The following is a 17,654-nucleotide window of genomic DNA, read 5'->3' on the forward strand; positions in this document are numbered from 1 at the left end:
TTCTTGCCACTCTTCCATAAAGGCCAGATTTGTGTAATATACGACTGATTGTTGTCCTATGGACAGAGTCTCCCACCTCAGCTGTAGATCTCTGCAGTTCATCCAGAGTGATCATGGGCCTCTTGGCTGCATCTCTGATCAGTCTTCTCCTTGTATGAGCTGAAAGTTTAGAGGGACGGCCAGGTCTTGGTAGATTTGCAGTGGTCTGATACTCCTTCCATTTCAATATTATCGCTTGCACAGTGCTCCTTGGGATGTTTAAAGCTTGGGAAATCTTTTTGTATCCAAATCCGGCTTTAAACTTCTTCACAACAGTATCTCGGACCTGCCTGGTGTGTTCCTTGTTCTTCATGATGCTCTCTGCGCTTTTAACGGACCTCTGAGACTATCACAGTGCAGGTGCATCTTTACGGAGACTTGATTACACACAGGTGGATTGTATTTATCATCATTAGTCATTTAGGTCAACATTGGATCTTTCAGAGTTCCTCACTGAACTTCTGGAGAGAGTTTGCTGCACTGAAAGTAAAGGGGCTGAATAATTTTGCACGCCCAATTTTTCAGTTTTTGATTTGTTAAAAAAGTTTGAAATATCCAATAAATGTCGTTCCACTTCATGATTGTGTCCCACTTGTTGTTGATTCTTCACAAAAAAATACAGTTTTATATCTTTATGTTTGAAGCCTGAAATGTGGCAAAAGGTCGCAAAGTTCAAGGGGGCCGAATACTTTCGCAAGGCACTGTAGTCTCATCCGATCAGAGTACATTCTTCCATGTGTTTGGGGTGTCTCCCACATGCCTTTTGGCGAACACCAAACGTCTTTGCTTATTTTTTTCTTTCAAAATTGGCTTTTTTCTGGTCACTCTTCCGTAAAGCCCAGCTCTTTGGAGTGTACGGCTTAAAGTGGTCCTACGGACAGATACTCCAATCTCCGCTGCGGAGCTTTGCAGCTCCTTCAGGGTTATCTTTGGTCTTTTTGTTGCCTCTCTGGTTAATGCCCTCCTTGCCTGGTCTGTGAGTTTTGGTGGGCGGCCCTCTCTTGGCAGGTTTGTTGTGGTGCCATATTCTTTCCATTATTAATAATGGATTTAATGGTGCTCCGTGGGGTGTTCAAAGTATCTGATATTTTTTTTAGAACCCAAACCTGATCTGTACTTCTCCACAACTTTGTCCCGACCTGTTTGGAGAGCTCCTTGGTCTTCATGGTGCCACTTGCTTGGTGGTGCCCCTTGCTTAGTGGTATTGCAGACTCTGGGGCCTTTCAGAACAGGTGTAAATATACTGAGATCATGTGACATTTAGATTGCGCACAGGTGGACTTTATTTAACTAATAATTGGTTGCACCAGATCTTATTTAGTGGCTTCATAGCAAAGGGGGTGAATCTTTTCCGTAAAGTTATTTTTTTCACCAATTTGGACTATTTTGTGTATGTCTATTACATGAACTCCAAATAAAAATACATTTAAATTACAGGCTGTAATGCTACAAAATGGGAAAAACTCCAAGGGGGATGAATACTTTTGAAAGGCACTGTATTGGCTATTGAGGGGCTTTGAAGCCCCTGGTCGGCTATATTGCCACTCCCCAGTAGGATAAGTTCTCCATAGGAATTAATGGAATTCTAGTGTCACGCCCTAACCATAGAGAGCCCTCTGGGTTCTCTATGGTGTATAGGTCAGAGTGTGACTAAGGGGGTTTCTAGCGTTTGTATTTCTATGTTGGTGGTTTGTATGGTTCCCAATTAGAGGCAGCTGGTAATCGTTACCTCTAATTGGGGTTCATAGTTAGGTAGCCCTTTCTCCCACCTGCGTTTGTCGGATATTGTTTTGTGTGAGTGCATTCAGCACCACATAGTTCACGTTTTGTTGTTTGTTTATTGTTTTTTGTTTATGTTGCACTTTAAATAAAGATGTGGAACTCAACTCACGCTGCGTCTTGGTCCGTCCTTTATGACAATCATGACATCTAGAGTATTTCAATTAAATGTTTCAAGGACAAAATTACATGTATTTAAGTATTTTTTGTTGTTGTACTGGATACAGTGACATTAGTAATCTCATTAATAAATGAATTTATAAAGTTGACAAAATATTTTTGCGATGGTGCGTGAGTGCCAAGATGGATGCACGGTGGCTTCAACACGGTGCCCATTACCATTGTCCAGTGTATATGTAAATCATTGGTGCTGATCGATGATCACTTTGGCTTTTCAGATCATGAAAAATAAGGCAGAGGGGACCATATCAAAGCATCTCAAAGTAGGAATTATACCGGGTGTGTTTTTTGAAGTTGAACAGTACATTTTTACACAATATTTACAGTTTGCCTAAATAGTCATCCTCTCTTTTAGTAGAGTATAGCTGTACCACAATATCCCATTTTTTCTAAAGAAGCATGGTTACAGAAAATGAGCCACCAAGGTATAACTTTTCTGTCGTCTGTGTCCTGGTTGACATATTTGACTGAAAAAAAACACAAGGCCACATATGGTGATGCAGATTATCAACATATAAAGTGTAAAAAATATGCTTGTGTTTTTCTGGACTCCATTCCCGCCTGCCCTGACCTCGAGCCTGCCTGCCATTCTGTACCTCTGGAACTCTGAACTGGTTTTGACCTTTTGCCTGTCCACGACCATTCTCTTGCCTACCCATTTTGGATTGTTAATAAACATCTGGACTCTAACCATCTGCCTCCTGTGTCTGCATCTGGGTCTCGCCTTATACCCTTATATCCTCAAATGTGAATCGTCATTACGTCAGGAAAGAAACACAATGTGAATGTACTGTATTCCAAACTGCTTTAAGGAGCTACACTTGCATGCTGAGAATGTTGTGGTAATATTATTTAAAACATAAATATAACATTGTCTAAATGTTATGAAGAACTCAAAGACAAAGTGTATATTGTGTGAACATCAATGGAATATTATGTTAAACCTAAAAGAAATGTGTTCTGAGAACGTTCCTGTAATACTAGGTGAATGTTTTTTGCACCCTTAAAGAAACGTTATAGAAATGATTTCTACTTTTACTTTTACTTTTGATATTCAAGTATATTTGAGCAATTACATTTGCTTTTGATACTTAAGTATATTTAAAACCAAATACTTTTAGACTTTTACTCAAGTAGTATTTTACTGGGTGACTTACTTGAGTCATTTTCTATTAAGGTATCTTTACTTTATGACAATTGGGTACTTTTTCCACCACTGCCCACAACTTAATGAAACATTCTGGGAACCTTTAAAGAACAGACAAAATGTGTTCTGGGAATTTTCTTGTTCTACCAGGAGAAGGTTATTTTGCATCCTGAAATAAAAATTGTGGACAGTTTTTGTATTTTGGGAACATATTTTGTGATGTCCTCACAATGTTCTCACCAGACTGTTCTCACAACCTAATGAAACATTCTGGGAACTTTTAAAGAATAGATGAAATGTGTTCTAAGAATGTTCTTACAAAATCAGGCAAATGTTTTATACAAACATTCTATAATCATCAGCTCGACTAAACTGTTTTTGTGTTATGAGAACAGTTGCCGCGACCCAACAAATGTTCTGTTCACAGAACCAATTTTGGTTTGCTGGGTAGCCAGCCTTGGAGGTCCAATGAAATACTATTGATATATTGTCACATTGATCAAATAACCCATATGCTATGTTGAAAAACACCATAAGAGAGTGCTCATCTTGTCAAATGCATGTTGTTGAGAGGTTGACTGTCAGGTCAAACACCAAACACTGAGCGTACAAAATATTAAGAACAGCTTCCTAATATTGAGTTGCCCTCCCCCCACCCCGGTTTCAAAAGCGTTCCAGGGGAATGCTGGTCCATGTTGACTCCAATGCTTCCCACAGTTGTGCCAAGTTGGCTGGATGTCCTTTGGGTGATGGACCATTCTTGATACACACGGGAAACTGTTGAGCATGAAAAACCCAGCAGCGTTGCAGTTCGTGACACGGTGTGCCTGGCACCTACTAGCACACTCTGTTCAAAGACACTTCAATCTTTTGTCTTTCCCATTCACCCTCTGAATGGCACACATTCACAATTCATGCTTCAATTGTCTCAAGGCATAAAAATAATTTTTTAACCTGTCTCCTTCCCTTCATCTACACTGATTGAAGTAGATTTAACAAGTGACATAAATAAGTCAGGGATAAGTGCAAAGTCTTGTAATCATAATTACTATGTAATGTTTAAATAGGCCTACTACTTTTTGAAACTACAAGATTGCCTAAATGTCAGTCGTGTAGCATAATCTGAGGAACCTATAGCTAACCTGTATCTAGATCTATGAAGGTTCTGTGAAATTTGGGGATTAATCTTTTACTGCAGTGGGCTAAATCAAGGTCATAAGAGTGTTTCTAGGTAGTCTTAAACAAATCTACTTTGAAACAAAAGTATGCATCTCACACATGGTTATAGGCTTAAAAAAATAAGATACTTGCACCATGTCAGATATAGAGTTGAAATGTTTTCCATTTATTTTCAGTTTGCATTCCAATATTACCCTTTATATACATCACAGAAGACTGAAATATAACAAAACTGTTTGACATAGAAACGCTAGATTTTCGGCTGTTTAATTTTTTTGGGGGGGGGGAAATAGGAAAAACGTTCTATCCATGGGGACACTAGGTTATTTGACTGCAGGAAAGGGATGTATACCTGGGTTAGAATATTTTTTTAAAGTGACACAGAGTTGATGGAGGGGCATGCCAAAATGCTTAATTTTGGCACTTTTGCAAGCCTTTATTTATATAGAAACTCGGAAATAATTGAATTCTCCATGTGGTCTACATTTCATATAACTCTTTTTTTCAATTCAATATTGGTGCACAAGTTTCACTTAAAATATCAAAGGGACGCAAAAGTCACTAATTTCAAGGAAAGACCTAGTGACATGCGTCAAAGTAGCCTTTGACCATATGCTGTCCTGCTGTCACTGCGATGTTATCGCGAGGAACACTGATGATGCTTTTGGGGGTGGGTGGCATGAAAAAGCTCTTTATGAAAGCCATAAAAACGTCAAATATTTCGGATTTTGATCTCACATTTCATTGTGAGATATAGTTCGTTGCTTCGCATCTGTGGATGACGTTGGATCACAATTTCAGCACCTGGACAGTTCCTGGTCATTAACCTATACTGGACACATGGCGTCCATAACGTGTTTATGGGGAAACCCTGTGAGCAGGCGCGATTTGTGCACTAGATTGGCCTCCTTCCGTTACAAAGATGCCATTATCTGAATATGTGGATCGTGGTGGACATTTAATAGCACCTTCGTGAAGGATGAGGCTTGCAGTAAGGATCGGGCTTTTTCGTTGTGCCCTGTATTCTAAGCAGCAGCACGGGTACTTCGCCAATGCAAATCTGGAGAGGATTGCAGCAGCCTGCTCCCAGCAAGAACCGAGCCTCGCTCACACTGATCATCGACAAGGGAGACATCACCATCATCATTAGGAGGGCATGGGAGTCACGACCATACTTTCAACAATGTAGAACATTAAAGGTATGTTTATTTGTCAGAATATCATATTTATTAATTATTTCGATACTTCCTGCCTGTGACTTTCACTGTTTCATCTATTCCTTCACCTTTTCTTTTATTGGCGTCTTAATGACCACAATGATTGTCATATTCGTGCTGTGTTTTTTTTTATTGCACTATTGATGGCTTTGCTACATTTTCAGGAAAACATCTAATATAGCCTACTACTTATAGTAGCTACCGTGTAGTACCAACCTATATATCTTTTTGTTCCACGTGCTTTGAACCAGAATAACAGTCATTGTAGAAAGCTATCCAAGGCCTTGTGTGTGAAGAATAATGGAGACATACTAGCCTTTATCTGTTTAGCAGGGATCAATGTTGACAAGTCTTTGAGGTAGAACCCTGTGTTTATTGGGGGAACTTCGAATGTAGGATACATCTTGGATTCTGACTGAGGAGGTGGATACTGAAATGTAGACAGAAGGCTGTAACTGAGAATATTGGGAAGTGAAGGGATTGGACGATATGAAATGGTTGCCTTGATGTATGTCATAACCTGTGCGCACCGTTAAAAAAATATAGTTATTATTGCCTTTAAGGGGGAATGCAAGTTACTGTATGTTGGAGAACAACATGGATATATGGCAACAGTTCATTTACAGCCTGATAGATATTTTATTTTGATGATGAGTATAGAGGTGTGTAAGTATTTACTCAAGTCTTGGAATTGATGGATGTTTTATTCCATATATATTCTACCTTTTTCCCGGAGCTTACCTTAAATAACTACCTTGTCTAATGGGTTGTCAAGTCCTTGACCTATGGCCACATCCATTATTAGGAGCTGGGATTGACTGGTTTCTTTAAAAAGAAGAAATCCTGCATACAGTAACTCCAATGCTTAGCCTGTGCTATTGCCAGTGCTGTGACCACATTTCCTATAGGTGCCAGTTGTGTGCATTATTTTGTCTTGGGTATAGCATTGATGCAATATTACATTCTAGCCCTTGATTGACCTGCATTTATTTATATTGAATACATTATTCTCTTCTCTGCTGTGCTGTATTACATTCTGTTCTGCTATAGCTCCAAATACTGACTCCTCATCACATCAGCTCATGTGTCTGAAGGTTTTTCCTTTGCCCTGACTTTATACAACACTCTGCAAATTAACCTCTCCTCACCGCCCGGCATTTAAATGATTGATGCTTTGAATAAACAACCTCTACAGTGCATGCTGCTTACTGATATGTGTTTATATTGCTGCTGACAACTTCATCAGACTTTTTAAAAGTGACGCACTAGCACATTGAGCATCAGTTTGTACCTGCAATGTGGGGAATGCAGCTGTCTGTGCAGTGATATCCCTTTTCAAAGACTAGGGGATTGTGATTATGTGTGAGTGAAGCCTATGTACCTGGTTGCTCTTCTCTTGTGTGTAGTCTGTGGAAAGCTGCTGGGATGGACTGTAATTTAAATGAACTTTTCAATGGTTCTATTTCCTATGGCAAAAAAAGAAGCTCTCATCCTGCCTTACTTGTTATTCAAGTGATGTGATGTTTTTGAGCCCCTGGTGCAGAGTTAAATCTGTCACTACCAGAGGACTCACAGAGCAGAGTATATACTGTAGGAGAATGTTTATGTTCAGATAAATGTATTGTTTTCACGCTATTCAGATGAATATAGAGTCTTTCATCAGTAGTTTATATGGACAATCTTCGTTGTTTTAGGTGAATTTATAAAACAGTTAATGAACATGACATTCAAAACAAATGTTAAATAGTTTAAAGTATAATGAACAAGTTTTCATATATGAGATGCGCTGTTGTCAGAATGTGAATAGTTATGGAGAGACTATGAATAACTTCCTTGTTTTCTAACCTTTCTCCACAGGTGTGATATGAGCCAAGTCTCTAATCTCTGTTGAAATCAGGAGTAACAATCGTGTCGACATCCATTCACAGAAACAATACAGCAACATGAGCAAGCCCCAGTAAGTAAAACATCAACTTACCAAATTAACTCTGATGTCCCTATCTGTTTAACACATCGTAACCTCTCACTATATTGTCATGTGTTTTGCGCATTTTACCATGACTGCCCGCTATGAAGACACACAGATTTTGCGATGGAACACCCAGCAAGCCTCAGCTGATTATGAGAACAGCCTCTTTGTATTTCCTCATGCACTTCCAGTCAAGGACTTTGAGCCTGAGCAGCAGGGGAACTGAGTTTGCCTTAGCTAGGCACTCCAAGAGAACGACCACCAGTCGCCAGACTGCCTCTGCTGCAATCTCTTAGCATGCAGGAGGGGTGTTCACTTTTCATCTTCTCTTAATAATAATTCCTCTCTGTGTGGTACCCAAGATAGCCCCTGCATCCTGATGACAGCCCTGGTTATGGCCAAGTAAGGGGAGGGAAATGGTGGGTGAGGTGAGGGAAATGATGGTGAAGTGGGAGGGAGATGGTGGGTGAAGGGGAGGGAGATGGTGGGTGAAGGGGAGTGAGATGGTGGGTGAGGTGGAGGGAAATGATGGTGAAGTGGGAGGGAGATGGTGGGTGAGGTGGAGGGAAATGGGGGGTGAAGTGCAAGGGAAGATGAAAACACTGTGGGACAATATACTGGCCAGTGGGCGACAAACAGAATTGTGATATGTTTTCTGGTTAACACTGAATTAATGCAGTCGGTCCTCAGCGACACCCTGGTGAAATGACAGATAGGATATCGTTGTGTGGTGTGATCACGTGGTTGGTGCAGGGTTTCCCAAACTAAGACTTCGGAACACCAAGGGGAGCACATTTTGGTTTTTGCCCTAGCGCTACACAGCTGATTCAAATAATCATCACCAACTAATCATCACCATTCAGAGAGTATGCTACACACCATGACGAGTCAGCTAACAGGTCAGCTAACATTTACTGTAACTAACTTCTGTGGTCACGTGAGTCTCTGTCACAGAGCAGTTAATCACTCTATTTTGATTCTATGTCTCGATCCTGTCTCATTACAAGAAAATGTGCTGATGAGCAGTTTGCCGTTTTAGCACAATATATACAGTCAGCTCACATATGGGAAGTTTAAATCTCCTACAGATGATGTTACATGATATTACATAACATTATGGGTGGCAGGTAGCCTAGCAGTTAAGAGCATTGGGCCAGTAATGTAACGGTCGCTGGTTCGAATCCCTGAGCTGACTAGGTGAAAAGTCTGTAGATGTGCCCTTGAGCAAGGCACCTAACCCTATTCCCTCCTGTAAATTGCTCTGGATGAGAGCATCTGCTGAAGTACAAAAATGTATGCATGTTTTCCTGGCAGATGTATCCAGGGATTCTAACCATAAGTTCTATGGGGCATTTACTGAAGTAACAAGGCAACTACGACCAAAAAACATTAGTCATAAATACAGCACCAGTGTTAATACTATGATTTAAAGCCATTTAATTGTGTTTTAATAGCTTAGTGAGTTCATCTTCCTAAGAATCCACACAGCTTCTCAAAACATAGGTTCCCAAGAAGGTTGAGTTTTAAACTAACGGTCTATCTTCACATTATAGTATTTGTTACTGCATATTGTCCATTGAATAGTATGTTACATATGTAATGCCATGTTAAAACCATGTATTAGAAATATTTACTGACTTGTTGGAAAGATGGCATCCTATGACGGTGCCATGTTGAAAGTCTCTGAGCTCTTCATTAAGGCCATTCTACTGCCATTGTTTGTCTATGAGGATTGCATGGCTGCGACCCAATTTTATACACTTGTCACCAACAGGTGTGGCTGAACTAGCCAAATCCACTAATTTGAAGGGGTGTCCAAATACTTTTGCATAAGTAGTGTATGTACAGTACCAGTCAAAAGTTTGGACACCTAGTCATTCAAGGGTTTTTCTTTAATTTGACTATTTTCTACATTGTAGATAACAGTGAACACATCAAAACTATGTAATAACACATATGGAATCATGTAGTAACCAAAAAAGTGTTAAACAAATGTTATATTTTTATATATATATATTTTTATATATATTTTATTTTTTTGCCTTGATGACAACTTTGCAGACTCGTGGTATTTTCTCAACCAGCTTCATGAGAAATGAATTTCCAACAGTCTTGAAGGAGTTCCCACATATGCTGAGCACTAGTTGGTTGCTTTTCCTTCAATCTGCATTCCAACTCATCCCAAACCATCTCAATTGGGTTGAGGTCAGGTGATTGTGAAGGCCAAGTAATCTGATGCAGCACTCCATCACTCTCCTTTTTGGTCAAATAGCCCTTACACCGCCTGGAGGTGTGTTTTGGATCATTGTCCTGTTGGAAAAACAAATGATAGTCCCACTAAGAGCAACCAGATGGGATGGCATATCGCTGCTGAATGCTGTGGTAGCCTTGCTTGTTAAGTGTGCCTTGAATTCTAAATAAATCACAGACAGTGTCACCAGCAAAGCACCCCCACACCATCACATCTCCATGCTTCACAGTGGGAACGACACAAAGACACGGCGGTTGGAACCAAAACTCTCAAATTTGGACTCATAAGACAAAGGACAGATTTCCACTGGTCTAATGTCCATTCCTCATGTTTCTTGGCCCAAGCAAGTCTCTTCTTATTATTGGTATCCTTTAGTAATGGTTTCTTTGCAGCAATTCGACCATGAAAGCCTGATTCCTCTAAACACTGATTCCTCTAAACAGTTGATGTTGAGCTGTGTCTGTTACTTAAACTCAGCGAAGCATTTATTTGGGCTGAAATCTGAGGTGCAGGTAACTAATGAACTTCCTGTAGCAGAGGTAATTCTGGGTCTTCCATTCCTGTGGCGGTCCTTATGAAAGCCAGTTTCATCATAGCGCTTGATAGTTTTTGCGACTGCACTTCAAGAATTGTTTAAAGTTCTTGAAATGTTCCGCATTGACTGACCTTCATGTCTTAAAGTAATGATGGACTGTCGTTTCTCTTTGCTTATTTGAGCTGTTCTTGCCATAATATGGACTTGGTCTTTTACCAAATAGGGCTATCTTCTGTATACCACCCCTACCTTGTAACAACACAACTGATTGGCTCAAACACATTAAGAAGGAACGTAATTCCACAAATGAACTTTTAACAAGGCACAACTATTAATTGAAATACATTCCAGGGGACTACCTCATGAACCTGGTTGAGAGAATGCCAAGAGTGTGCAGCAAACCTGTCATCAAGGCAAAGGGTGGCTACTTTGAAGAAACTCTTGTTTTGGTTACTACATGATTCCATGTGTGTTATTTCATAGTTTATATGTTTTCACTATTATTCTACAATGGAAAAAATTGTGCAAATAAAGAAAAACCCTGGAATGAGTAGGTGTGTCCAAACTTTTGACTGGTACTGTATATACACTACCATTCAAAACTTTGGGGTCACTTAGAAATGTCCTTGTTTTTGAAAGAAAAGCAAATTTTTGTCCATTAAAATAACATCAAATTGATCAGAAATACAGTGTAGACAATGTTAATGTTGTAAATGACTATTGTAGCTGGAAACGGCAGATTTTTTATGGAATATCTACGTAGGTGTACAGAGGCCCATTATCAGTAACCATGACTGCTGTGTTCCAATGGCACGTTGTGTTAGCTAATCCAAGTTTATACTTTCAAAAGGCTAATTGATCATAAGAAAACCTTTTTTCAATTATGTTAGCACAGCTGAAAACTGTTGTTCTGATTAAAGAAGCAATAAAACTGGCATTCTTTAGACTAGTTGAGTATCTGGAGCATCAGCATTTGTGTGTTCGATTACAGGCTCAAACTGGCCAGAAACAAAGCACTTTCTTCTGAAACTCATCTGTCTATTCTTGTTCTGAGAAATGAAGGCTATTCCATGTAAGAAATTGCCAAGAAACTGAAAATCTCGTTCAACGATGTGTACTACTCCTTTCACAATACAGCGCAAACTGGCCCTAACCAGAATAGAAAGAGGTGTGGGAGGCCCCAGTGCACAACTGAGCAAGAGGACAAGTACATTAGAGTGTCTAGTTTGAGAAACAGATGCCTCACAAGTCCTCAACTGGCAGCTACATTACATAGTACCCGCAAAACACCAGTCTCAACGTCAACAGTGAAGAGGCGACTCCGGAATACTGGCCTTCTAGTCAGAGTTGCAAAGAAAAAGCCATATCTCAGACTGGCAAATAAAAAGAAAAGATTAAGATGGGCAAAATAACACAGACACTGGACAGAGGAAGATTGGAAAAAAGTGTTATGGACAGATGCATCTAAGTTTGAGGTGTTCGGATCACAAAGAAGAACATTTGTGAGACGCAGAAAAAATGAAAATATGCTGGAGGAGTGTTGACGCCATCTGTCAAGCATGGTGGAGCCAATGTGATGGTCTGGGTTTGCTTTGGTGGTGGTAAAGTGTAAAGTGGGAGATTTGTACAGGGTAAAAGGGATCTTGAAGAAGGAAGGCTATCACTCCATTTTACAACAACATGTGGACGGCGCTTAATTGGAGCCAATTTTCTGCTACAACAGGACAATGACCCAAAGCACAGCTCCAAATTATGCAAGAACTATTTAGAGAAGAAGCAGTCAGCTGGTATTCTGTCTATAATGGAGTGGCCAGCACAGTCACCGGATCTCAAACCTATTGAGCTGTTGTGGGAGCAGCTTGACCGTATTGTACGTAAGAAGTGCCCATCAAACCAATCCAACTTGTGGGAGGTGCTTCAGGAAGCATGGGGTGAAATCTCTTCAGATTACCTCAACAAATTGACAACTAGAATGCCAAATGTCTGCAAGGCTGTAATTGCTGCAAATGGAGGATTTTTGACGAAAGCAAAGTTTGAAGGACACAATTATTATTTCAATTAAAAATAATTATTTATAACCTTGTCAACATCTTGACTATATTTTTCATTTTGCAACTCATTTCATCTATGTTTTCAATGAAAACAAGGACATAAGTGACCCCAAACTTTTGAATGGTAGTGTAATTCAGTAAAATTGTGTTTACAGAGGTTGTTCAATTTCATGTAGAAATACACCCACTGCACACCAAAAAGATATAGCTGTTCATTTGGAAGCACTGTTGAAATGCAGACTAATGCATTCTTGTGTAAGAAATGGGTGACTCAAAACTGCAATCCTACTTGAAAGTGTTTTAAAATAGGAATAATGTAATTATACAGTGTTATTTTGTTCAGAAAATGCACCAAAATATAATTATACCTATTGTCTGCACTCAACTTAACTGCCCAATGACCTCCTCTGACATTCCTCTTCTGAACAAATACTTTCCCATAAACCACATACAGTATATTCAGAAAGTATTCAGAATCCATTGATTTTGTTACGTTACAACCTTATTCTAAAATTAATTCAATATATTTTTTTTTCTCATCAATCTGCACACAAGACCCCAAATTACTCCGTACTTTGTTGAAGCACCTTTGGCAGCGATTACAGCCTCGAGTCTTCTTGGGTATGCAGCTTGGCACACCTGTATTTGGGGAGTTTCTCCAATTCTTCTCTGCAGATCCTCTCAAGCTCTTGTCAGGTTGGATGGGGAGCTTGTCCCAAAGCCACTCCTGCGTTGTCTTGGCTGTGTGCTTAGGGTCGTTGTCCTGTTGGAAGGTGAATCTTCGCCCCAGTCTGAGGTCCTGAGAGCTCTGGAGCAGGTTTTCATCAAGGATCTCTCTGTACTTTGCTCCGTTCATCTTTCCATTGACCCTGACTAGTCTCCCAGTCCTTGCCCCTGAAAAATATGCCCACAGCATGATGCTGCCACTACCATGCTTCACCATAGGGATTGTGCCAGGTTTCCTCCAGACATGACACTTGTCATGCAGGCCAAAGTCTTCCATCTTGGCTCTAGGAAGAATCTTTGTCATTCCAAATTTCTTCCATTTAAGAATGATGGAGGCCACTGTTTTCTTGGGGACCTTCCATGCTGCAGACATTTTTTTGGTACCCTTCCCCAGATCTGTGCCTCGACACAATCCTTTTCCTATTTTGTTGCCTTACAACCTGGAATTCAAATTGATTTCTTGGGGGTTTGCATCATTTGATTTGCATAACATGTCTACCACTTTGAAGATGCAAAATGTTTTGGGGGTTGACACAAACAGGAAATAAGACACTGTGGAGATGGCGTTCTCGGGGTGATGAGAGGTGTTGGGTTTGCGCCAGACATAGCGTTTTCCTTGATGGCCAAAAAGCTACATTTTAGTCTCATCTAACCAGAGTACCTTCTTCCATATGTTTGGGGAGTCTCCCACATGCCTTTTGGCAAACACCAAACCTGTTTGCTTAGTTTTTTTTAAGCAATGGCTTGTTTCTGACCGCTCTTCCGTAAAGCCCAACTCTGTGTAGTGTACAGCTTAAAGTGGTCCTATGGACAGATACTTCAATTACCACTGCAGATCTTTGCAGCTCCTTCAGGGTTATCTTTGGTCTCTTTGTTGCCTCTCTGATTAATGCCCTCCTTGCCTGGTCCGTGAGTTTTGGTGGGCGGCCCTCTCTTGGCAGGTTTGCTGTGGTGCCATATTCTTTACATTTTTTAATAATGAATTTAATGGTGCTCCGTGGGATGTTCAAAGTTTTGGATATTTTTTTATAACTTCTCCACAACTTTGTCCCTGGCCTGTTTGGAGAGCTCCTTGGTCTTCATGGTGCCGCTTGCTTGGTGGTGCCCCTTGCTTAGTGGTGTTGCAGACTCTGTGGCCTTTCAGAACAGGTGTATATCTACTGAGATCATGTGACAGATCATGTGACACTTAGATTGCACACAGGTGGACTTTATTTGACTAATTATGTGACTTCTGGAGGTAATTGGTTGCACCAGATCTTATTTAGGGGTTCCATAGCAAAGGGGTGAATATATATGCATACACCACTTTTCTGTTTTTTATATTTTTAGAATGATTTGAAACAAGTTATGTTTTTCATTTCACTTCAACAATTTGGACTTATTTTACGTCCATGTATGTCCGTTACATTTTATAAAAATCAATTTCAATTACAGGTTGTAATGCAACAAAATAGTAACAATGTCAAGGGGTGTGAATACTTTGCAGACCAATGCCTACTTCTCACATAAAACATTGTTTTTGTTTTTATTTTCCATTGTTTTTACATCAGAAGGTGATCATACAACATTAGAATACGGCAAAACACAGCAATAAAAGTAAAAAGTTAAAGTACACAGTAATGACAAATATTGAGTAAACTGGACATGTTTTCCTCTTATCTCTTTTAATAAGACAATCAAGAAAGCCCCTGGAATGTACACAAATAATCAACATGTACCCATTAACTAGTTACCTGAAAATGTACTTTAAAGTTTACTGAAGAAAGGCCTAGTTCTACATTAACTGTAAAAAAAATATGTTATTACAAAATATAAAAATATACAATCAAACGTACATTCATCAATGTTTTAATTGAGAAGTAGGCATTGGTCTGAAGTCGAAAAAGAAAAGAAATTCAAATGAGCACCACAATGCGTACTTCAACTATGCTCTAACAATGATTTCCAGCACAAAGCTTTGACCAACTACAGTTGCTATGTTGGTCTATTGTACTTCCAACAATATGTAATCAGGTTGCTTAGGATTAAAATCTTCGCAAACAGCCTAAGTCATACTCTTCATAGGGATAAAGGACTTTACATTGTCCTGCTATTAAAATGATCTGTCATATATATATATATATAATATAAATAACAACATATATAGCAGTAGTTCATGGTTTGGGGTTTTCGTCATTGATTATTTGGACGAATCAAGATTGGGTGATTCTATATATATATATATATATATATATATACACAATTTATTTGAAAAATATTCAGACGCCTTGACTTTTTCCTCATTTTGTTACATTACAGCCTTATTCTAAAATGTATCAAATACATTTATCCTCATCAGATAACATTTATACATTCAAGGATGGTCACATTTGCTCTTGAAGAGCTACATGGTTATGCACGCTTTCTTGTTCAAGCCGAGTTCTGACACAGCTGATTCTACTATTCAAGGTCTTGATGAACAGCGGAGTAGTAGAATTATTAGTTTCCCCGAAGGAAAATTCTCTTGCATAAGTTTGTCATTTCCTGTCCACGAGAGATTACAGGTGTGGTATTAGTGGGCTTGAACTTTAAAGCCTGCATAACTTTGTGGCACGTAAATAGCCATTTTGTGAACTCCTTAAACAAACACTGTGACAAATGAAAAACTGCTGAGAAACAGCTGTAAAGTTCAAAGTCATTAGACACAAAACACTTGACATTGGATAGGTGCTCTAAATCCTTTAGCTACATATGTTCTTAATAATGCTGTACACAGCTGTCCAACTCCTGCAAAAGAGCACACATTCATTCCCCACATTTATAAATGGCAGTATAAATATGAAAACAGATGGGAGCAGAGTTTGAGAGCTGGTCCCTATTTTCAAAGAACATCTTAAGGCCAATTTCATCTTCAGAACCTTCATAGTAGCATCGTTAAATCAGAGCTGTTTCACAAAACCATTGTTATTAAAATTGCAATTGAAAGCGCTCGTAATCGAACAGCCGCCTCAGACCACTCGTAAAACAGATACGTGCGTCGTTAGATGCTTTTTTGCCCTCCCGTGTCACTTTATACACAGATCTCCGCTAAACATGGTTTATCCGTCTGTGACTGCAATAACTTCAGAACAAAGTTGGCTACAAATACAAAGTTGCCTTTGCAATTGATACAAACACGCAACGTATATATCAAGGCACAAGGCAAGACCCAGGTGCAGACACGGGAGGCAGATGGTTGGAGTCTTACAATGTTTATTAATCCAAAAGGGTAGGCAAGAGAATGGTCGTGGACAGGCAAAATGTCAAAACCAGATCGGAGTCCAGGAGGTACATGGTGGCAGGCAGAATGGTCAGGCAGGCGGGTACAGAGTCCGGAAACAGGCAAGGGTCAAAACCGGGAGGACTAGAAAAAGAGAATAGCAAAAAGGAGTCTGGGGAAAAAAACTCACGCTGGTTGACTTGACTAAACATACAAGACGAACGAACTGGCACAGAGAGACAGGAAACAGGGATAAATACACTGGGGAAAATAAGCGACACCTGGAGGGGGTGGAGACAATCACAGGAAAAGGTGAAACAGATCAGGGCGTGACAGTATAAAAAGATGCTTGAAATGAAAACCGATATGATTGCATTAAAAATATAAACAGTATGCTATAGGCCGATTTCAATCATATTGAAATACCTTTCATGGTCAATCAATTGAGTTATATTTTGCTACTTGTAAGTACTGTCTGTAATTTGTCTCAACATATTTCATGATGTGTAGCCTCAAAATGCAAAATGCACTCGCAAATCAGATTTTTTTTGCAGGTGTGTGGTACCAGTTGAATAAAAAGAAACCTGCACACTGCTCTTGATAGTATCACTGATCTTTAATACGCTTACGTATTCGCAAAGCTCTGAAGGTCGTGGGGCCGATACATAAGCGTATTAAAGAGCAGTGATACTATCAAGAGCAGTGTGCGGGTTTCTTCTTTTCTCTCATGATGTGTAGCCTAACATGTGCACAATGATGTGCCAAATCAGGGATTTAGTGCATTTTTGTTGGGTACGAATTTGAATAACCACCTCAATATCTGCAGCCTTGGGTGGAAATATCACTCTAGGAGCTGATCCGTCATCAGTATTGTGAAATAATTCTAATGTTAAGGAAATATTTGATTTGAATGGAGAAAGTTGATCCGAGCGCAACTCCTTTCTATTCTCTCATTATCAACACATGCTATAGCAACACACTTAGCGACCGTTCTCTCTAGGAAACGCATGTTACATTTTCGGCCGTGTCACGGTCGTCCTCTTCATCTGAAGAGGAGAGGCGAGATGGATCGGAAGACCAAAATGCGGCGTGGTAAGTGTCCATGGTAAATCTTTAATAAAGAAAATACTGACACTGCATACAAAACAATAAACAAATGACGACCGTGACGCTAACAAAATAGACCTGTGCTGACACAAGCCACTGACAGACAATCACCCACAAACAAACAGTGCAACCCAGGCTACCTAAGTATGATTCTCAATCAGAGACAACTAATGACACCTGCCTCTGATTGAGAACCATACTAGGCCGAAAACATAGAAATACAAACAGACTGC

At 39.7% G+C, this 17,654-nt stretch overlaps 1 protein-coding gene across 2 annotated transcripts in view; it reads left to right on the forward strand.

The window, feature by feature from the left end:
* Positions 1–5,281: 5,281 nt before the first annotated feature.
* The window catches only part of LOC139404287 (transmembrane protein 266-like), a 74,187-nt gene continuing 61,814 nt past the window's right edge, over positions 5,282–17,654 (forward strand). For both annotated transcript variants that reach the window (XM_071147211.1, XM_071147221.1), the window contains exons 1-2: positions 5,282–5,523; positions 7,399–7,498. In XM_071147211.1, coding sequence (XP_071003312.1) covers positions 7,485–7,498 — 14 coding nt within the window. In that variant the 5' untranslated portion in view covers positions 5,282–5,523; positions 7,399–7,484. The remainder of the gene's footprint in view (positions 5,524–7,398; positions 7,499–17,654) is intronic.

The sequence above is a fragment of the Oncorhynchus clarkii genome, chromosome 1 (genome assembly GCF_045791955.1).
Source record: "Oncorhynchus clarkii lewisi isolate Uvic-CL-2024 chromosome 1, UVic_Ocla_1.0, whole genome shotgun sequence".
Taxonomy (NCBI): Eukaryota; Metazoa; Chordata; class Actinopteri; order Salmoniformes; family Salmonidae; genus Oncorhynchus; species Oncorhynchus clarkii.